Here is a 23,738-nt window from a genome sequence, read left to right as displayed (position 1 = left end):
CAGCCTATTCTTAAAATACTCTTAAAAAGTTGGAAAAGTACTTTTCATAATAATAAACTCAGTTATGCCTACAACCATTTTCAGAGAGTTCTAGTCAAGTGGAATTTTGGTCCTACCTGTAAATTGCCCCTCTGGAAGGAGCTATAGAAATCTAAAATCTGGTTTGCTTCTCCTCTTATGGTTTATGAGGTAGATGGTAGGAAACTTGAGCATCTTTTTCTCCTTAGCTAACATAACCTCATTTACCATCCAGTAACTTTCCTAACAGCACTAAAATTTTGAACTACAATGTAAAATGAGAATAAAGCAGTACCCAAGGTAGGATTTCAGACTGTTTGATTGTCTTTTAGAAACACAATTTACAAATCTATTTTCTGCTTGAGGAGCTCCAACTATCTGGAAACTGATATGTCTAGCAGTATCCAGACAGAATAGGATACATCTAGGAAAGGTAGCCAAGGATCTGCAGCAAGGACACTTGAAAGCTGTCTCAGAGAAAGCTCCCGCGCTCACAGTTATTGAAATTGTTCAATAAATTTCTTCTACTGAGGTAGATTCTCTCTCTGCCCAGGAGGAGACCACTTTACAAGAGGAGTGAGATCTAATGTCTCCTTCTGCAATATATAATTCTTTAGTGCTGTGACACCCTGTACCCCATGTTCACCACTTTTACAGGTTATGATATATTTTGTACAAAGTATGCCTTGTGAGGTATCATTTGAAAAGTCATAATCTGCAGAATATTATCCTGTTGAGATATGTGTAGCAACACTATGCGTAAAGTTATACATTTCTACTGTATTATTGTTACTGAAATATGTTGTAATTCCAGGTAACACGCACAGACCAGTTTCTCAGAGACAAAGACACACTGGCATGGCAGCAAGGTGTTAAAAAGCTGTCACCTAATTAAGCAACCATTCTCCAACAGGAGAGGTGGTGTAAACAAGAAATTTACATTTCATCTCAGATGATTCAAGCCTCCAGTACACAGGAGAATGTCTGCACCCTGGCAGAGTTGGGCGTGGGGTGGGTAATCCTCAGTGAGGGAAGAAAGGTATAAGAATAAGAGATGGTGACCTCCACAGCACCAGTCCACTTCCCATCTCTCTGTTCATGACATCAACAAATTCCTGAAGGGCACTCAGCTAAGGCTGGAAGGGGACATAGACTGTGAAATGTGCTGCAGCTTATAGTGAGACAAACCTTTTGCTTTTAGGTTCACTTGCTTGTTAAAATGTAGGGATTAGCTTGCACTTTTATCATTTTATTTCTTTTGTAACCAATTCTGACTTTATGCCTTATCACCTGTAACCATTTAAAATACGTCTTATTGTAGTTAATAAAGTTGTTTTAATGTTTTATCTAATCTACTACGTGTTTGGTTTGAAGTGTTTGGGAAACTTCACTTGAGGCAACAAAGCTGGTGCACAATCATTTTCCTTTATTGAAATGACAAACTTTCTATGAGCTTGTACTGTCCCGGGGGATACTGAGCAGTATAAGACACATGTTTCTGGGGTAGAAGGCTGGGGCTAGGAATATGCGGGTGTTGCCCTGAATGTAATTCATGAATGGCTTGGAGAGCATTCATGTATTTAGCTGGGAGTGCTTTTACATGCTAGTGGCTGTATATGAGCAGGATTGGGAACAGTGGCTGTTCACAGCAAAGCAGTGTAAAAGGCACCTCTGGCTATAGAGCTGAGGGGACACAGCAGTTCAGCAGTCCAGGTTATACCCTGGGGAATGTCACAGGTGCATGATCCAGTCCATTTAGCAACAAGTGAACCGGAAGCAGTCCAAATATAAGATAAATGCAGTCAGACCATTAATTCAACTCTGTAGGTAGGAGTGTAGGTCTAATGACATCTCAGGAATGCCAAACCCTTTCCCTATCAGAGGACAAGTAGAAGGAAGACAAATGTCCAGAATCATGTCACGCCTTTAAGATGTTTTCAGGGGAAGTGCAATGAACCGGCTTTGTAACAACAGGTCTATAAATTGGGGCATGAGAATGGGGAGCATAGGTGATGGGATTGTCAGCTGAGTACCATGTACAATGGCCTGCCAGTCCACTCAGAAGTTACTACAAGGAACATTCCTCCAACTGTCTTCACTGTTCATAGGACCTTTAGGATAAGCAGAAAGGAGGGGAAAGGCATACATAAGGCCTGCTTGTCAGCTGGTGTAAAATGCATCCATTACCAGCATACAGGAGGCGCTGAATCTGGTGCAGAATTTTGGCAGTTTGCCTTTCGGTGGAGGTACAAAACTATCCATTTCAGGTCTCTTGCAGATCATGCAAACTGAAATTGAATATATCTTGTTAGAGACCACCCCCCAGAACTTATGGTTTGACAACTAAGCAGTCTGCCTGCAAACAGAGGTCATGCCAGGTAAGTTGCTGTTATGGCTGAGATTCTCCCTTTTCTCTGTCTATTCTAAGAAAACACTTGCCTTTCTAACATTCTGCTCTGGTACCCTCCTGGCAATTAACATAAGAGATCACCACCGTATCAACAGATGAAATCAGGGCTGGAGAGTTGGAGATCTTGTTCTTAAACTTCACCTTTCATTCACACCTGGTCATCAGGCAGTTAGAGCACTAGCTGAAACTATATGGACAGATGGTGCCTACCTTTCCCTATTCACCACTTAATGCTATTGTGATTAGCCTCCACCAATCTACATTATTGGGCCATTTCCCTTTATTTTTAGATGAACACCTTCTGAGCCACATCACCGTTGGATTGTGTAAAAAGAGAAGGATTCATAGCTCAGTAAAATGAAACTTTTGTCTCAAGGTAAATACGGTAAGCATATGCTTAAAGACTTTGTGGTCAAACAATACAGTTTGTAGTTGTCAAGCCTCTTTCTTCTCGTTCTCTTTTTGCTGGTCCTTGTTAGGTGGCGATTTAATAGGTTGCCTTTGCCAACAACTGGTGTCAACAATCTATTTTCTATAGACACAGATGATATTTTAAGTAATACATGGATCACTTAATGCCTTTTCAAGACCATACCTCTCACCCTCTGGATTCTAACTCTTCTCATCCCAGTCCCAGTCTCCTTGTCCAGCCTGTCCCATTTCCCCACTGCTGACTCCTCATTCCATCTGTCTACACCTGTCCTGACTGGCTCCCAATCTCAGTCTCTTTCCCTGGGCTCCTCATGCAATCTTAGTCCCCACTGTGGCTCCTTTCCCCAATCTCTTTGCTCACCTGGCCTACAGCCTCTTGTCTGATCTCAGTTGCCCCCACACCATTTCACTCACTGTCTCCCAGGCCCAGTCTTCCACCATCATCCCAATCCTAACCTCCTTGCCCAAACAGTCCCAGCCTCCCCTTCCCACACCCCATGCTCCCAGTCCCAGTCTCCTTCCTCAACCAGTTCCAGACTCTCCAGACTCCTTGTCCCAATCTACTCCTTTTCCCTCCTCCCTGCTTCTGTTTTTCTCCCCTCTGCATTGAAACCAGGTGCTTTCCCTTTCCTGAGTGCCAGCTGGGGATCATCAGGAGCACAGGAGAGACAGACTCATTGCTTTCAGTCCTGATGCACAGTCCCATCCCATACCAGAGCAGCTGAGAACTAGGAAAGTCCTGAGTCCCACAGCCCTGGGCTGGAGCATGCTCAGTCACCCTGTGGGGGGGACATATGTGCAGTTTGGTCAGCAGTAGAATCTGGGAGAGGTTTAAGCATGTTCAGTGAGGGTACAATTTTCAGAGATTTTTACCTGTAAAGCTCTAGCAAGTCTCTACTGAGCACGTGAAAACTGCAATTTTTCAATGGCTTATAACTTGGCTAAAGTTTGGAAGATTTTCACAAAGACAGCCTTGACACAAAGGTCCCTCACTACCTAACTTCAAGTCCCTACTACAAAGTATATGGACATTAGAGCATTTCAGAGAGAAGGCTGCAATAATGGTTTTAACATGGCAAAACATACCTTTCTTTAGCCTCATTCTCAGAAACAGCTATGTCATTTTGGCTACAGTTTCCCCAAACAGGCAGAAAGTCGGGCATGTAAAATTGCAGCCCAAATGCCTAAAGTTTTACAAAGTTATACGCAACTGAAATTAGGGTCTTATAATAATGGAAAGTGTTGGACAACCTTAACAATAGGCGGTGCTACCAGCTCCATCAATAATACAGTTACATGAGTAGTATTCACAAAATATGTGGGCCTAATTTTGGAGATATTGTAGAAAAATTTTCAAGCACTATCTCGGAGAGGAAAGTGGTTGGAAAGTGACCACTCATCAGACACAGAATCTGCTTAAGTGAGGAAATTCATCATCTTCAGAGTCTGAATTACCTACACCCTACAGTATGGATTTGTTCTTCACGGTGTGCCATAAATTGATTATGCCTGTATGAGTGGCCTGATTGTTTTAAAGGTATTAATATCCAGCAGCTCCTTTTCTCTTCAGTGGGAGTTACTGAGTCCTCAGCATTTTTGAAAATCGTGCTCAGATTTAGGAATGTAACCATGGACTTAGAACTCTAAATGTAGGCACCCAGTTTAGGAAGTCTTGGTCAGGATTTAACTGGGAGAAATCATCAGGATTGGCCATAGGTATTTTGCCTGCCAGGGTAGAAAACATTTTTGCCACACCACCACAAGTGGCTGAGCAAAACAAAAAACAATCAAAAACAGCCAGCCAATTAGTGGAGGAAGGGGTGAAAAAAGGCAGAGTGACACAGTGGTGTGGCACACCCACATAAGCTGGGGCCTAGGGTAATGGCACAGTTGGCCCGCCCCTGGAAATCACACTGAGGGACCAACCTGCTGATATTCTCAATTTTGAAAAATGTGCATGAAAATGCTTAACTTTCATTTATGATCTCCCTCGTCTAGTAGCTGTTCTTCCTCCACACCAAGGGAACCAAATCCTGGATTTGTTAACTTTCTGGACACAGTAGAGAGGTCATTTTGGAGTGTGGTCATATAAAGGGGCTATTATAGGTTTATTGTTATAGTGGATGAATAAAATAATGTTCATTGTCAGGAGTCCATTACCTTTATATATGCTGTTATATTTCATCTTAGAAATTAGTAAAAGAACCTAGCACCAAGGACAGGCAAATGTAAAATAACCCTTAAAATTGTTCTGGATAAGATTCAATTCTGCATCTGATACATTCTTTATTGAGGAACTATATCCTACAATCACTCAATGATCTAATATATCTTTTTTCATCTCTAAGTGCTAAGATGTAAACAAATAACTGTTTTCCTCAAAGGAAGACAAGTCATACTAGCTTAATATTTTTCCCCTCACAAAGAGTTCTGATGCCCAAAGGACAGCAAAACTTTGAAACATGGTAGTACAATTTGTTTTCAAAAGTGTCACAGTATGCTCAGGTAACTCAAAATTCCTTTATACCAATGAACAAGCATCTTATAGCTTATGGGCTGATATTTTCATTTAAAACCTTCTGACAGGAGGTTTATGTATCTAAAAGTATTATTTGCACCACAGTGTGACTTAAGTGCAAAGGACCAGTGGGAAAACTCGCAGTGTCCTGCCTGAACTGCAGTTGCTATATTGAAATCCCCTTCTTCTAAAGTTTTAAATAAGCATTTAGAACACAAGCTAAGATTTTAAATCTTCAAAAGTACTGCAGTGGGCTTACTGCACAACATATATGTTGGTGGTAGCAGATAATGTGTGCATATGCAGAGCCTTTTAGGTGCTGTGATGTGAGATCTGTAAATTCACCACATGTTTAAAGGGATGCTGTCAATTTTACATTTTTTTAGAATTAGCCAATTGCAAAATATCAGTTTTCTGATATAGTCGCCTTCAAGTCTCCAGTAGTATATTCTGACTTTTTATTTAAAAAAAATAAAGAGAATAGTTACTCTTTTACTGTGTTTATTAAGGGTCTTTAGATGGTCCCAAGCGCAATAAAACAAAACATGCTGCAGATCAGCCCTTCTTCTTTCTCTCTGTGCAAATACCTGCTTTGCTGCTACTATAATGATAAGCACCCTCTTGAAGAGCCTTGGGTGAGTGTGCAGATGGGATCCTCAGAGAGCAGTGCACCACAGAGATGCAACTGAGGCCAAGAACTCAGTGAAACTTACTATCCACTAAGTGCTGTCAAATGCACACAGCAAAATTAAAAAGAGGAAAAGTACCTTCTCCTCTAAGGTTACTTACTACAATAATTGATACAACATTTTAAGATGAAGTGTGATTTTCCAAGTTGACAGTGTACACACACTTTTAGGTCACATAGTCTTGAGGCATAGTTTTTAGAATTTTATAATGGATTCAAATTACATGTATATATACCTTATATGATACATCATCATAGAATGATCAATTCATCTCTTTAAACCAGCAAGGCACAGCATCAAAGTGCAGGTTAATATGCATACTTATTTTAATAAGATTACTAAACTTCTTTTCCTATTAATCAACAGCAAAAATAAAGCAACTATCAGAAAGAAACTTTACATTGCATAAGAAATGGATGCTTTTAATCTGCACTTCATGTAAGATTATAATGAACAGCACTGATATCAACCAACCAATTTACAAGAAGGATCTTTACTATATTTATTACATTAAAAAACAGTCAATCAGAATCCCAGTTATTCTTAGAATTATAGTATACTTTATCTATAAAAGTAGTTTTTAACAACAATAGCACAAGAGCAATCTTCACTAGACGAAATGTTGACCAACAATCTTTTGCAATAATACATGTTATTGGATACATATCTCTTATTTTAAAAAGAAAACATTCAACATTATCTTTTTACTGAAGATTTGGCTTTGACACAGCACTTTAAGCCACACAAGAGATCATTATCCATGACCACAATTCCATTCCATTGACATTCATGAACTTACCTGGATGTATAGCTACGTGACCTCTGAACTATATAATTAAACACAGTGTGTTTTATTTCTTCTAACCTTTCAGCTTTTACTTCTGCTCCATCTCCTGGATTTATGAAAGCACCTCTGTTTAAGAGAGCACTTAAGCACATGTTTAACTTTCCTTACACTTTTGGCATTTCTCTATACAAGTCACTGGGATTTAAACCAGTGCTTAAGTGGTTTCCTCAATTGAGGGCAATACTTATTTATTTGTATTATATGTAGCACTTACAGTGTGTGTCTGTGTAAGACAGACAGGCAGATGCAATAAAATGACAGCCACTAAACTACTTCTCAATAACATTAAAGATTTAAAAACTATTTAAAACTAACTATTGCCCCCTCCCCACAATAACCTCAAGAAACCCACAAAACTATCTGAGAATTGTCAAACATTTTCCAGTTCAGCTTTAGTAAATGAAAGAAAATCTGAAATCAATGTTTTTATTACAAACACTAAGGGAAGAAAGAATGTAGATAATGGCGCCAACCAATGGCTTCTAAATGGAGGATCAATATCTCATACTATTTTACAAAAAGAAATAAAACCCCACTGCTGTAATGATGTGAAAGAGATCACATCATTACAGATCGGGTTACCAGTTTGATCTGATGTTTTAAACAGACTATAAATCTGGCTATAGCCATTTCTAAACCTAAATCACAATTGTTAAAGCCAGAGAATAAAAAAACCCTATACAACATAAATATTGAGTACCATCCCACCAATTCCACACAAATCTTTTAAAGTAGACACATAACTAGTTGACACTTAATTACAAAGCATTGTTTTTGTGTTGCACTATATCATGTTGAATTACTAGATTAAATGATCTGCATTACCTTACCTGATACATTCCAACTCCAATGTGCTTGGGCTCAATTTTCACTAGCTCAGCTAATGGGTCTTGTACACGTCTAGCTATGGAAACTGAAAAATAGAAGTAGAAAACAACTGTGGTTTTATGTAAAGAGCAGCACTGCATAATTACTTTTGTTAATTTTCAGTGTTGTAGATATTTAATCTCTCTTTTTTTGCCTGGAAAAAATCCACGTGAATGCTTTAACTGAGAGAAAATGTTTTATTACAAATGAAAGCAGCACAAAGTTATCATCAAGACACATTCTTTTCTCAATGTTTTCCTCATTGTTAGAAATATAAGTGGAAATCTATACTTACTGGACTTTTTTTTTTAATAATTCAAAGGCATCTCGATGTTCATTTTCACAGGCCTATTAGTTAGTTGGCTTTTGAATCCAGTTTCAATTAGTCTGAGATAATTACATATACAGATGAAAAGTTTATTTTTATATAACAATGATTTCATAGTAAAAATGAGAGTACGACATTTTCTGTTACTAAGTTCTGAAATTTCCTCTGAATCTGAGTTGTAGAAATTTAAATGACATTATTGATGTTTGTAGATATTTCTCATAAAGTGAAAATTTAACTCTGATTCGTTACATTAGTTCTCCACAACATAAAAATCTCATTGTACCCTGTACATCTGTAGTTCAATTATCTATTAATTAAACTCTAAATGATCACTTTGAAAATGTACTGGGTAGCAATATCAGGATACGTTTACACAGCAACTGTCAACCTAAAAACCACCAAGAGTGTATTAAATAACATGTACACAGAAAGTATCATTTTCAAAAGAGCCTAAGTCACTTAAAAGTCCAAGCCCCATTGATTGAACTTTGATGCTCCAGAAAATTTTACCTAGCATCTCAGTTAATTTGATTTAGTACTGATTAAGTACTGATTCTTGATTGAGAATGCCAGGCTGCAAATCAAGAGACAGTATAGAGGACAAAACTGGCTGCCACTTTTATGAAATAACCAATTGCACACAGGAAGGAAGATCTTACCAAACTCAAGCTCTCTCCATTTGTAACCTGGATACCTGGTCCATTGCTGGAACCTAAGAGCTGTTGTTGTAGCCAGGCCATAACATACTAATCTCTCAGAGTTGGCATCTACTTACAAAATCTGACTCTTGAGCTAACTACGCAGACATTGCTCCCTCCCATTCACAACAAACAGAAAAGTCTTGCCCGATGAACATTAAAATGTGTAAGCTCCCTCGTCTCCCCAGCATGACAGATCAGAGAAGGCAGGTTGCTTGATTTAACTGCTTTTCTGAACTATCTCATGTTGGTAAGGTGTCCCTGCCCAGCTACGGAAATCGTGACATGAAATACCATCGTGCAAGATGTTCCATGAATATCGAAGTGCAGATCCGGGCCTTCAAGAATGGCAGAAATATGCATGTAGGGCAAACCTACCCATGGGAGGTTGGAAATGGGTGGGTTACCAGCACAAAATTCCTTCTCAAGACTAAATCCAACGGTTCCTAATACTACACCATGCAGAACCAGACAATGAGCCAGTAAGATACAGCAAAGCACCTCCTTACAAAATATCAAAATCATTCATCAGAGGGTGAATCATAATACACAGAGAATTTGAAGAAATGAAAGGCTGAACAGAATTGCCTACTAAGACTCAGCATGTTAGTGAAATGGATATCAGCCAGTCATCATGTGCACTGACAAGTAAAAAGGCCTGTCTGCACCTGAGGCCCCCTACTGGCCATGAAGGCTGAATTTACAATGGTGACGAGGGCCTTTTCCCTCCATCCCACCAAGAGGCTGGTCTGACGGTCAGGGATCACTGGGTCACAGGGATGTTCCGGACACACTCCCTATGCCACAGCCAAGAGGCGGGTGGCATAGTAGTCACAACAAACAGAGTCCCTCGATGCAAAGTAGATCCTTCAGGAGCCAGGTAAGCTGGTATTAAGCTGCACCACCAGCGCAGCACAAAGCAGTTTAATGCACTAGAGAATCAGTCCTGATATGTGGTTATAAATAAACCCTGTAGTGTACTTGCCATAAGGGAGCAAATATATTTTGTTTTCCATTGTGAACCCAATAAGATTGTAATAGTATAAACCTAGAATATATTTTCAAAGGAGGGTTTTTGTTTTTATGACAAATTAACTAATTAGTTATAATGTAATGACTGTTATTTTTACTCAGATAGGGTCTCGGGGCCCCAATCGGGGCCAGTTGGTTATTCTGCTAGGCACTGTACAAATACATAGAAATCGATACTTCTTGTCCCAAAGAGGTGACAAACTAAACAGACAAAGAAACAAAAGGGGGGGGGGGCGGAGGGGGGGAGATACAAGCAAATGGTCAGGATAAAATCCATAGTCTCTTTTTGGTAGTTGAGGGTCAGGATGGTGGGGTAACAGGGTAGGAAGGGAGGGAAGAGAAGATGTATGGACAGAAAGAGCCTGATAGACACAGGAAGGAGGAGTAGGAAGACTGGTTATTGAAGCAAATATCAAAGAGGGTGGAGGGAAAAAGGTCCAAGAGTAGATTTCAGCTCTGGTGTCACATGGCAGAAGGTTTGAAGGGCAGCCCCCGGAGAAGCTGCGGGTGCTTCACCTGCTGTAGATGTAAAAAGAGGAGAAGGAAGGCAGGACGGGAGAAGGCTGGGGTCTTTTATAAGAAGCTGTCCACAGCTGATCTGGGCACACTCCAAGAGCTATGGCTTAAAATTATATTTGGGTCGTTAATATCTTTTCCCCCCCGCAATGGTACATTTACTGGCATAACAGAAATACAGTGAATAATGCAAATGTTCAAATTAACAGTTTACAGGAGCACAAAAATTTTTACATGCATCTTTAAATGGCAACTACCATTATTATAGGCTGACAAATAATTTATAAAGTTTCTGAAAAGAACTTTATTACACAATGATACTTAAAGCCAATATAGCAAACTTAATGCCTACTTGTTTCCCTCTTATGGAAGACTCCTCAAAACCACAGCCACAAAATATACCAACTGACTGTGGCATCAGGTACTTCACATTCAAAGATTTATATGATCCCCCTCTGATAAAAAAATAAGATGTACAGTTAACATTAAGTTCACTGCTCGGTCATGTAATACTTTTCACATCCTTTATTATTATAGTTTTAACATAAGCTGACAATGGCAGCTTCCAGGCTAGGCTTAGAAAGCACTATACCGGTGACATCTGATCTGCCTGCTTCTCTATCACAGAAGTTGTGAATTCAAAGGCTCTCACATATGAATTCAAAGGCTCTTGTCAAAATCACAAAAGGTTAATCAGTGCAAGTGCTCTAGATTACAACAGAAATGCTTTCCTATCATAATCACTCAGATAATTACCAATTGAACCGCCTGTGCTACTTACAGATCACTAACAGGCTTTAAAGTTAGCATAGTTTCACTCGAGCATAAAAACTAAAAATAAATAAAATCAAAATGACTTTGTTGCAAAACAGAAAAGATTCTTTTAAACTATTTTATACTACTGAACGCACACATAGATATAGTGTCAACAAGTCAAGTTTAAGGAAGACTGCTCAATTTCTATACAACTGTTTGACGTAAGTGTTTCTTAACTACAGAAAAACTAATCAAAATGGAATAAATGTGCATAAGTGTGTTCTTAGAGAGCAAAGAATCTGAGAACAAAAATTTGCCACAGGCTATATGAATCTAATTATACCTATATAAAATAAACAAATGGGCACAGGATAGTCGCAGCTAGAGGAAGGACAAGAGTGTTTTGAAATTTCTCACTGGACCCAATTTTAGCCTCATTTTATAAACCTTGGAACCTTCCTTTTTGTAAAAGTTTGGCTGATAACAATACTAGCATATCTCTGCAGGGTTTCTGCCCTGGAGGTAGGCCCTGATCCAGTAAAGCACTTAAGCTCATCCATACATGGGAATCAAAGAAACTATTCACGTGCTTAAAAGTTACATAGATGCTTAAGTGTTTTCCTGGATTGGGGCCTTTGTGGGAGTCATGGGAAAAGTGGAGGACAAAGACCAACCAACAGATTATACAACTTGAAGAAGAAAATGGAGAGTACACAACTCCTAATGCCACAATGGCACAGCACTGTGAAAATCTCCACGAAAGCCTCAGCTCTACCCCAGAATTTTTCTAACAGAAATAAAATAGAAGGTATACTATGAAAACCCCACCCTCACGAAGCATGCACCACCTCTCCTACCCTGACACAAGAATTGTGTCTAAAGTGTCTATATACGGATGTCAGAGTAATGGATTTCCATGATACTGATCCTTTAAGGGGGGCATCAATTTAAGGCCCCAATCCTGCAATCTGATCCACATATGTGGACTCTGGCACCCGAGCAAAGTCAACAGGGCTCTCTCCATGGGTGCAAGGTTTGCCCATATGGACCACCAGGGCCACAGAAGGTAAAACAGAAGCACCTGGGGGGAGGGGGGGATAAGGGGGGGTTCATTCCCCACAAAAGCAAATCACAAATTTTATTTAAAAAAAAATGAAGCAATATAATTTAATTACCAAAACTGATGAAGCTGTTTTAAACGTGCATTCTAGGAGTGAATAAAAACCATGCATTTTTAGAACATTTTTAGAACGGCAACTCATTCTCCATTTCTGAAGTTGTTAAAGGATATTTCATTTTTGCTCAGAAAATATAAATGACACACTCGGATGGCCACGCAGCAAAATAAAATAAAATAAAATAAAATAAAATAAAATAAAATAAATCAATTTTCTTTTAAAATGTCAGCCAGGTCAAACATGCAGGAGATTTGAAATACCATTGTCAAAATACATTAGTCTAACTGAAGTAAAACTATGTGAAGAAAACTTTTTGAAATAAAACATGAAACCTTTTTACTCTTTGATTTTAAACAGCATTGTAACTTCAACATTGCGCTGCTTTTCAGTCACCAGAAAATATAATTACGCAAACTGCACATAGGCTGATGCAAAACCTCTTCAAAGTTGCCAATTATTAATAAAATATTCATTGCAACATTTGAAATTACAGTAATATATTCTGCTGCCATGCAGGAAAGCAATACAACATTTAAGAGCTTAAGGGGAGAAGAGGAGCTAGGTTGCACACTGGGTTTAACGTACCTGCTTTTCACCTCTGAATGTCTGAGATAAGACACAGAGAAGGTATAGCTGTTGAAATGCTATCTTATTATTAAGATATCTTATAGCACTTTGCAAGATGGTGATGTAACAAAAGTCTGATGGTCTCAATCCACTACATACTGGATATCTGACGTGACTCAGCCACCACATAGTTTAGTATTTTTGCCAGTCTTCACTGAGGTGCACTGACAGTGCTGTGGGGCAAAAGCTTGCACAGTAGCTGCTTGCACAATGCAAGCTAATAATATCACCTCACCTCTATGTCCACATGACATTAAAATAATCCTTTAATATCCAGAGACACACGAGGAGAGTTCACCTTCTGACAATTCCCATCTTTAGACCAAATTAAAGGCAATGTTTTAACTTCTTTTATCCAGACCTCACAGTCCCTAAAACTTCTTTTTTGCTAATATTTGCCATCGCAAGCAATATGTATTGTTCCCACAGATCAGAACTGAGATAACTTTCAGTTCCTAATACTCAGCCAAATCTTCAAGTAACTCAGGAAAAATCCCTAATGAGTTAAAATTGTGGGATTTGGCCCTGAGAATAGAAGAAAGCTGTATTTTTCCATTACGGCAGTTAACAGCGACTGGGATGTTTCAGCTGTCAGGTCCAAGAATAGACAGTGGTGGGACATTCTTAGTTGAGGGCCCTTAATTATGCTACCTGCCTCCCCTCATTGCCAGCCAGCATTAGAATATGATGGCATACAAGGAGCAGCATAAATGCACCCTGTTTAAAGGCACACCAACAGGAATCTAATCAATTTAAAAAGAAAATGAACTAAAAGAAGTTTCATAGCGATCATACCTGCCTCTGTATCTACTTGCCAATTTCTGTGATTTTACAACTGCATTTTAAAATAGTATTTTCTTTCCTGAGTTGCTGTGCAAGATCCACACAGAACAGGGAAACTGACTGACTATAGATGGGGAAGCCGCGAAACGGACTGTACACAGAGTGCTGCCAAATGCACTAAGAGAACACAAACTGGGAGAGGGAGAAAAATATTTCTCTCTGATTTCTTTCATTTTCAGTGACCTTAAGCACTGCTTGTAATAATAAGAAATAAAACATTTTCAGCCAGAAATGGGAGTTTTAAGTTGATGACATTACTTTAAACATATGGGTCTTTATATAGGGCTAAAAATGTATCCCAGACAATAACTATGATGATTTGGCCATCCTCTATGAGTGGGAGCATTTGTTGTTATAGAATATGAGGCTTCCAGATGCAAAGGCAATGGGCTTTTACAAATGCCTATATAAATAAATATATGGCAACCACAAGCTATTAGGCTATGATTGTTTTCAATTTAAATGTTGTCATAAATGAGAACATTCTGTATTTTTATTTTAAAACCTCAGTATTTTGTTCTTGGTGAAACATGCTACTACAATAACATTCAAGTAACCAACAAAAAAAAAAATCCACTTTCTTAGTTTTAAACCTAGATTAAAATTTTAAATGTGAACTCAATTTAAAAGATACTAACATAATTAAAAGACCAACTAGCAATTTCATCAGTAATTACTATCAATATATCACCCAATGATAGGTATGGGAACATTCTAACATATTTACATTTTTTAATAAAGCTTATTATTGTGTTCAAGATCAGTTACTCTCCATAAGAATCTGCAATAATGTTTACTCAGTGATCGATTTTTCAGGTTTCCTGAGCCCGAGAAGCTTTCTATCCTGTTGACCTGAATTTCACCCTCTTAGTAAGGGATACAGTCAAATGTACAGTAGTCTTTTCATTAAGCATTCTTTCTAAGCAGGCCAGGATTTTTGACACAGTTTTGAATTCTAATATATCTTCTCAATGGGTTTTAAATATGTAACTTATTTAAGCAATGGCTCAACAGCTGTATCTCATCCAAAATTCTTTGGTGGCAAGCTGGCAGGTTTTTGTTTTAAAAAGTTATATTTTAGTTTAGTTTTAACTCCATCAAACTGATAACCTTTTATTTGCTTAAGATTAATGAAATAATGAATGACAATCTTCTAACACAATACAGAAATCTCTAAAGACGTCATGAATGAAAAAAGAATTTTAATAAAAATTCTTATATATATTTTATATATAAAAAACAATAAATCCTTACACAAGTTAAGAGTGAAAAATAAAATATGACTTATCTGAAGGTAACATTTTACTCAGAAATAGACATTGAATAAATAAACTTCCTCTGCCTGAGTATTAAGCATTTCTGAATTGATATTTTATAGGATATCACCATTTTTATTCATGGTGAGTTGGGGATGAAACAGCATTGACTGTTTTTTTTAATTGAACCCTGACATGACTGAGTGTTACTCATTCCTTGAAGAGTCTTATTAGATGGTGCTAATTCAAAAAGGTTTTTCTTCCCTCATCTGTTCAAACAGGCAACTTAAAAGAAAAAAATTGCCAGGGTACATTTACCAATTAAACTGGCATTAATTTTAATTGCATCATCCCAGCATTAATTTATTATCATTATTACTCAAAAGTAAAACTTTCGTAATGTTTTGCACTTAAAGTTATTCGTTGATGTCAACAATAAAATATTAATCTTTTCCAGGTGACCACAGAGTGTCTTATGCTACATATTAAGAAACAGTAGGTAGTCTTGAGGGTTCAGTGAATAGCATAGCACACTGCCACATATAAAACCCAAGTTCAAGAGTAGCCTTGCCTCTATTGTTCATTCAGCTGGCCACGGCAGGAAACATCACCGAAATGAGAGAGACAGCCTCCGGGGCAGAGGTATGTGTAGGAAGGGAAGGATGCTACTTCCATCATTCCTTCACACTAGTGGAAGCTTGTTTTGCAACAGTCTGCAGTAATGTTGCACTTTTGGAGAAGGCCACTTCCAGCATTCCCAGATGACTGAAGGGTATGATAGGATTATGCCATGAAAAACACAACCCAAAAGGGAAGAGCCAGTGGAACTGGTCTACTAAATTCTGAGTCACTCAGGGATACGAGAAACGCTTAGGCATGCACCGAAGCAAATGCCAACAAGGGTAGAAGACAGGCACTTCAAGTTAAATCTGAGCACCACACTATTACAAAAAATATACAAGTGTCCACAAAGGTTAGCCTACACAAAAGTACACGGCATGTTGCTGATGAGAGGAACATACAGAAATATCTCCCATTGATGGCAACGCTGAGCCAAACAATAGGCAGACAAGGCAATACTCACCTAGCCCAGGCAGGATGGTGCAAGGCCCTGCTCCTTTTAAGTCCAGTGGTGAGGCTATGGGGGCACTACGGGCAGAACAGACAGGCTGACATTCAAGTGGGCTCCTGATTATGCTGCTCAAAACAGCTAAGTCCTCTGTTCAAAGGCTAATAATGCCAGTGCAAACCTTAAAGGGGGGGCTATACTGGAGCCCTACAGCCATGCCTGGAGGCTTGGAAATTAATGCCATCACCTTTCACACACAACCATGCCTGCACAAAGCCCAACAATACGGGATTGCATCCACAGTGACAAGGAAGTGAAGACTGACAAAAACTCTGTATCTAAAGTTGCAGATCAAATGAATCCATTTGTCATATTGGCTCAAATAGACATTCCCACTAAAAAGTACAAAGCCATTCAATAGCAATTTAAAAAACGCTTATATTCCTACAAGCTTCTTCATATAATGAAAATACCATAGGCCATTTCAAACAAAGACTGTATCATACTGCTCAGTATTGAAGAAGAATGTGTGTGCATTATGGGTACAATTCTTAGGATTCCCATTCACGGCAGGATCAAGTTCAATTTTATTTATAAACCTCCAACAGTCATGCTCCAGCTAATGCCATGGAGCTGTAGCTCTACCTCCTTACCTTCTGCCTCTGCTGATCTAGACTGCATCTCCTCTCTGTGACCCTACAATGTGGAATTCCTGACATCCGGAGCAACTTTCCTGAACCTCCCTGCCCAAAGACCATCCAACTCATGTCAAATTTCACATGGAAAAAGAAATCATGTATTTTCTCCAACTTTACCATAATTAAGTGGATTATTAAACTCTATAAATCTTCTTGATAATATAGTTTGCATGAAAGAGGCAATAGAATACAATTTTATTTTGTTCTGCATTACAATTACTCTCATACGGTCCAAAAACAGCTGATGCTGTGTACTTAAGTCAAAATAGTTTATAATATATATACAGTTGATTTCCCCTTATTCTATGTCCGCCATTGCTATTTACTGACTCTAAAGCTTTGGGGGAAGGTTTAACCATAAGACTTTTGTATGATAAAGTTTTTGAAAAATGACCTCTTTTCAGCAGCCGAAGGGGAGTGGTGCTCTTTTAAGAAAATGAAGAAATTAGCTCAAGTAGACATCAAGGCACTATGTCCCACACATCTAAGCATCAAATGGTTTTACTTTCCTTAAGATAAAGTCAGAAGAAATTATATTGTCTCCTATCTTTACCTTCCATTTGTTGGGCACTATGACAGTTCAGAACTGTACATCTCTATCTTTAACAGCACCCAAGGGTACTAGCCCCTGTAGCATGACAGTCTCAAAGTCCCAACAAGCCTATAAGGTTTTCTCTTGCAAGGGAAAGTGCAAATGGTTTGCTGAACTTTGAGCGTACAATAATCCAATGTATTCTGCCCTGTGGAGAGAAGACAAGCAGATGGGATTTGACAATGCTAAGCCAAGCTGCGTTAGCTGACCTTTTGCTCTCCGAGACACTCTTTATCCTCAGAAATCATTCTTTAAAGCAGTGCCTTTTCAATATCATACCTGCAAATAGAATACGACACACATTCTCACCCTCTTGGTACAAAATGCCTGTGCAAAATGTTACTTTAGTTTATTTACATATTTGCAGCTCACTCTCCTGCTAACTGGGAGACACATCTATGAAGTCAAACACAGGATCCCAAGCACTGACAGGCTGAGACGAAGATGGGTGTTTCTTTTATGCACTGTAATATGGAAATCAAAATGCATTGATCTTGCTTAAGCAGGTAAATACAACATTAAAAAGTGCTTCATTGCACTAAGTGCAACATTAACTTAGTGCTTCACCGCACTAAGTAGTACAGACAAGCTTTAGTATGATGATCTCTTCTGACATGGGGTAGTATAGATGTCCTTGTCTGTAAACGGTAAGTGCCCTTTCCTATCCTACCCATGTCTAAAGAAATCTTCATATTATGGCTTGTCTGTATTACTTGCATAAATTGGTGCAATGGAGCACACCATGTTCTTTATTTTGGTTTTAAGTGGTTAAGAAAAAAGAAAGTAAAGTGATTGCAAAGAAAGACGTTTTATCAGTACGGTAAAAACTTCAAATGAAACGTAATATCCTGAAATTGAAGCATTTCTAAATTAGTATTACCGTTCCACAACACACAATCAGAGCTGCTACATAATCTTATTTCTCAGCAGCAATTCTCTCTCTCTCAACCTTCATACCACAATTTATCTCTAGGACTCAGCAGCACTGCTGTTGCTTAAAGTTATTATAACAACATTAATTTCATCAGGGTTTCTCCCCCTTTGGTTAAGCACAGTAGTTGAAACAAATATTCCACTTGATCAACTGCTTTCTACATTACATAGCCAGTCAGGGACCACTCAACCTAGACATTTTTATCTGTGACAAACATAATATACATCCTCTCCTCAACCCCCCACCCCAAACAACCACCACCAAAAAATCAATGCCGGGTGATGTGTAGCTAACAAGATTTTCAACGGTCCAGGAACTAGACAAATCCCTGTTTCACAGTAAGCCAAATAGTTGTACTTCATAATAAAGTAAAACGACAAACTGAGCTCATAGGCTGCCTTGATGTGCCACTGCTTCATGATGTAGATGTGTACTCTGATTCCAACAGAACAAAGAGACCTTAAAATAAGTATTAATATAAAAAGCTCAGTTTAAAACAGCCTTAAAAATCTAGACTTAAGATTTTATTCTGTGAAGAGCACAAGATGACCCCAGGCCCCTCAAAAGTCCAAAAAATATATTTTTACATCAATTGAATCCTATCTGGAAAAACTATTTGAAATTTTACATACCCATGGTAATGTTATTGATTTTGAAGTTTACCAGGTTTTAAGTATTACTGCCAGAACACTAAGCTTACCTGCCCAATCCAACCATAAAATTAAAAGGAAATCTACTATAAGAGATGACATCATTTTGAAAGCTTGGTTAGGGTTTGCCTAAGGAGTATGCATGTCACATTTCTGAACTCCAGATTGTCCAGAAAAATTATTGCAATGGAATACAGTAAAAAGTGTAAAATTAGTTAGACCAGAGACACTGTGTAATCACGTGTTATTTATGCACATAATAGTTGATGGTCATGGTCAACGATGGAGAAGTCCATCCCTTGTTAAATTATATATCACTTTTATAAATCAGCCCCTCAGGCAAAAATCAAAGAAGCAAGATGGATCTTACATGGTGCCCTCAAGGTCAACAGACTCTGACTTTAGTGGGATAATGGAAACAAGAAGTTCCAGAGCCAAGAGCCCTTCTCTGAGGTTCCTGTACCCCCGGCCCCAGACACTGAAATCTAAGGACAATCAGATAGAAAACCTCAGATGACTTTAGTTGCAATAGCAGTACATGGTCAGAAAGACAGGCTCCCTGGGGTATATCTTCACTACTCGCCGGATAGGCAGGCAGCGATTGATCCAGCGGGGATCGATTTATCGCGTCTAGTCCCGAGCGCTCTCCCGTTGACTCCTGTACTCCACTGCCGCAAGAGGCGCAGGCGGAGTCAATGGGGGAGCAGCAGCAGTCGACTCACTGCGGTGAAGACACCACGGTAAGTCGATCTAAGTACATCTGCTTCGGCTATGTTATTCACGTAGCTGAAGTTGCGTAACTTAGATCGATTCCCGCACCAGTGTAGATCAGGGCCAGGTAACCAGGACCTAAACTATGAAGAGAGTAATGGATCAGGGTCAACAACCTAAATTACACCCAGAAACAAGAAAGAAACCAGTACTGTTTCTCAGAAAATTGATTAAATATGGCATCTGTAGTTCTTCTAGACAAACATACAGTAACATTCAGTACCAGCTTTAGCTTCCAAGTGGCCCCCGAGGTTAATCCTATATGGAGTGCATTTCAGTAATCCAGTCTGAAGGTCATAAGAGAATAAATAACTGATAAAGACATAGAAAGTACAGTTAGAATCACCTTACTAGGCTCACATGAAAACAGGTGATTTGACTACAAAATCCATCTGACATTTTAGGGATCCAGAAGCAAACACCTTGATGAAAGGGTGTGTGAACCCATTCAATACTGAGGAAAGCCAGGAGGCATATCATACCCTCAAGATGTTTCATCCAACCAACCACAATCGCCTCCATCCTGTCAAGTCTGAGATTCAGTCAACATGCCCTCATAAAAGTTACCACATCAGCCAGGAACTAGAAGAGCCTGTGTCCCCTGACAAAAAAACCCCCACGTTCATTAAAATGGCCTGGCTTCTGCATACTGATGGTAGCCCAGACCATATCACCTCAGCAGGTGATTCCAGCAGTGGATAAAGGTTAGGAGTCCATGCTGATCATTTTAGGCTTGTTTGCAGTTTTTGATACCATTTATCTGCCTATGGACCCTCGCAGAGCCGAATAAAGTCCCCGAGGTTGATATAGCATATATCCTCATTTACCCCCAATCCTTTTCTGTGCAGCTTGCAGGGATTTATTTTGGCACACATCAACCCCTTGTTCTGCATGGATATGAGGCTGCTGGAAGAGATAATAGCTCATTTTCTATCATGCTCAAGCCAAATCCCACACCAAAATAGCATCACCACAACATTCTTAATAACAAGTTCAAAAGCAGATAGAACAATAATTCAGTTCTTGACCCGTCTATTGAGATTGCCAATTAATGCCAAATGTAGTAGCCTTTTGGCTAAATGAACACTCATCTGTTTATTCATTTATAAGAAATGAATAATAAAACATTTTCAGAAAGGATAGCTGTATTACATTTTTAAGTGGGAAGTCAGAACTGAGTGAGAATAAAGATAAATTTAGACAAGCAGTGGTTGTTTAGCAGCACCAGAAGTGTGCTTAATAAAACACAAGATGTGAAAGTGAATTCTCCTATAAAATATATACTTTTTTATATTCATATAGCTCATGGGCAGACAGAGGTCTACTCCCTGTATTTCAAAAAAATGACCGCTGCTATCTACTTTGTATTGAGAGAAATGTTAAAGTGGCAAACTGTGTTAAGATCACAGCAATCTCACATAATATGTCTGCAGTACCTTTTATCTTAACTATAAATGTCACACTTCATCATGCAGCTGTCAGCTTCTTTTAATGTACTAAACTCCATGTTCTGTACAGAGAACCTTACATGATGTAACATAACAATTAAAAAAAAGTTATCTTTGACACCATATTATCAGATGCCCAAACAAAAGAAATCCAAGATCACAAGAGGAAGATGCATTCAAGAGAGAAAAAGTAGCAAATGTAGTTTTATCAGTTACTCTTGATTCTTTTTCAATACTATGCTTATACTGTAACTCCTCACTTAATGTTGTAGTTATGTTCCTGAAAAATGCGACTTTAAGCGAAACGATGTTAAGCGAATCCAATTTCCCCATAAGTATTAATGTAAATGAGGGGGTTAGGTTCCTGGGAATTTTTTTTCACCAGGCAAAAGACTATATTTTATATATATATATATATACACACACACACAAACAATTTAATACTGGTACACAGGGATGATGATTGTGAAGCTTGGTTGAGGTGGAGGAGTCAGAGGGTGGGATATTTTCTAGGGAATGCCTTACTGCTAAATGATGAACTAGCAATTGGCTGAACACTCAAGGGTTAACTTTCACAGTCTACAAGGCAGCAGGAAAGGAGGGAGGAGAGAGAGCATCGCAGACAAGACAGAGACACACACTGTGTGTGTATGTGAGAGAGAGATGCGCATTTCCCCTTTAAGTACACTGCCTTGTTAATTAGATCCGCTTGCTGAGACCACAGCTCTTGCTGCCAGCAAGCTCTCTCTGTACTGAGCCCTGTCGTGTGTGTCCCCTGCTCCATGGAAGATGGGGTAAGCTGGGTGCAGGAGCGGGGGGGGAGGGGGACACCCTGACATTAGCCCCCATCTTCCTCCTCTCCTCCCTGCACAGCAAGCAGTAGTCTGGGGAGCAGCTCCAAGGCAGAGGGCAGGAGCAGCACATGGCAGTGGGGGAAGGGACAGCTGTAATTGCTAGCCTGCTGGACAGCTGCTGCACAGGGAACTTAGGGGAGCAGGGAGCTGATAGGGGGAGCTGATAGGGGGACTGCCGGTCCATCCTGGTTACAAGCCCCCACCAGCTAGCTGCAATGGGCTGCTCTTCCTGCAAGCAGTGGACAAAGCAGGCGGCTGCCAAATGACGTTAGAAGGGAGCATCACACAACTTTAAATAAGCATGTTCCCTAATTGATCAGCAACGAAACAATGTTGATCAGGACAACTTTAAGTGAGGAGTTACTGTATTATGCTGTGCTTCTCTTGAAAGTTAGCCATTCAATGCTAACATTGTTCATGTCTTTGCTTGCATAGTGCAGGGAAATATATTACAGTATAGATTTAAAAAAAAAATCAAGAAAAGAGTCAGCTAGATGTTAAAAGGCTGTTTACAAATGTGAGAATACAAGTATTTAGGGTGGTGACTTCCATAAACCTTGATATCCCACTGCAGTTTCAAGTGAATACAATCAAAATTCTTCACTTTTTATCCTAAACTGACATGTAGCATTCCCGGGGACTGTAGAAGAAGCGCTGCTTTCAAACCAGAGGTGGCTGCATTTCAATGGTGGGTGAAGCGATTTCTATATATTATAGAGAGATGCAATTCTCGACATAATTAACATTGAAGCTAGTCATTTATTACCAGACCTGCTTTTGACTCACTAGCTTTATCAAAACTAAGGCAAACTGCCTGATATTTCACAGGACGCCATTTTTTCTTGAAAGCATCAGAAAAATCAGGTGTGTTTTGGAGATTAAGAGAGTTTAAAAAACGAGGAACTTTCTATCTGGAACATTTTCCTAATTTTTGATTGTTTCTTTATATTAACTCCAAATATTTTTTAATCGTTGGTCTGGGTGGTGACAGGTGCCTTTCAGTAACAATAGTAATTTGGAGAGGTTTTGAAGTAGAGACAAATTATTGGTGGCATCATTTACAAATAACAAGAGGTTTCCACTATGCAGTCCATCGCTACCCTGACATGGTGTTTGCACACACTGCATGGCCCCTGAAGGAATTAGTCACAAAGGAGTAAATTAGCGTACAGGAAGGTGAGAGCCACAATGGGTGTGGCTATACTGCAATAAAACACCTGCAGCTGCCCTGTGTCACCTGACTTGGGCTCCGGGGGCTCAGGGGGCTGAGCTATAAAATTGCTGTGTAGACATTTGGCTCAGGCTGGAGTGTGGGCTCTGGGACCCCACTGGGGGAGAGGGTCCCACAGCCCGAGCCTGAACATCTACATTGCAATTTTATAGCCCTGCAGCCGGAGCCCCGTGAACCTGTGTCAGCTGACACAGGGCAGCCACAGGTGTTTTCTTGCAATGTAGACATACCCACTAAGAGGCAAGGGCCCATGTAATAGTCTAACAACTTCTATTGTAATAAATCAACTTTATATACCACACAATGCAACTCTTCTCCATGGGGGGGAGGAGGGGAGGAAGAATCCACTTGGGGAGGCATAGAGTGTTCTATCCTTGCACCTCTCATAAGCGCCACATGGCCTACCTTTAACTAAGCTGTTCCTAAACATTTTTTAAAACCGGAAGAAAGCTTGTGTCTGTATCCCTTCTTCT

General features: G+C 39.3%; 1 protein-coding gene across 1 annotated transcript in view; it reads right to left on the bottom strand.

Annotated features, from left to right (window-relative positions):
* SRBD1 (S1 RNA binding domain 1) overlaps positions 1-23,738 on the bottom strand; it is a 232,938-nt gene that overhangs the window by 77,907 nt on the left and 131,293 nt on the right. The window contains exon 18 of the mRNA XM_034764426.1: positions 7,745-7,827. Within this exon, the coding sequence (XP_034620317.1) occupies positions 7,745-7,827 (83 nt within the window). The remainder of the gene's footprint in view (positions 1-7,744; positions 7,828-23,738) is intronic.

Source organism: Trachemys scripta, chromosome 3 (genome assembly GCF_013100865.1).
Source record: "Trachemys scripta elegans isolate TJP31775 chromosome 3, CAS_Tse_1.0, whole genome shotgun sequence".
Classification (NCBI taxonomy): Eukaryota; Metazoa; Chordata; order Testudines; family Emydidae; genus Trachemys; species Trachemys scripta.
This window is presented reverse-complemented; position numbering and strand designations above follow the sequence as displayed.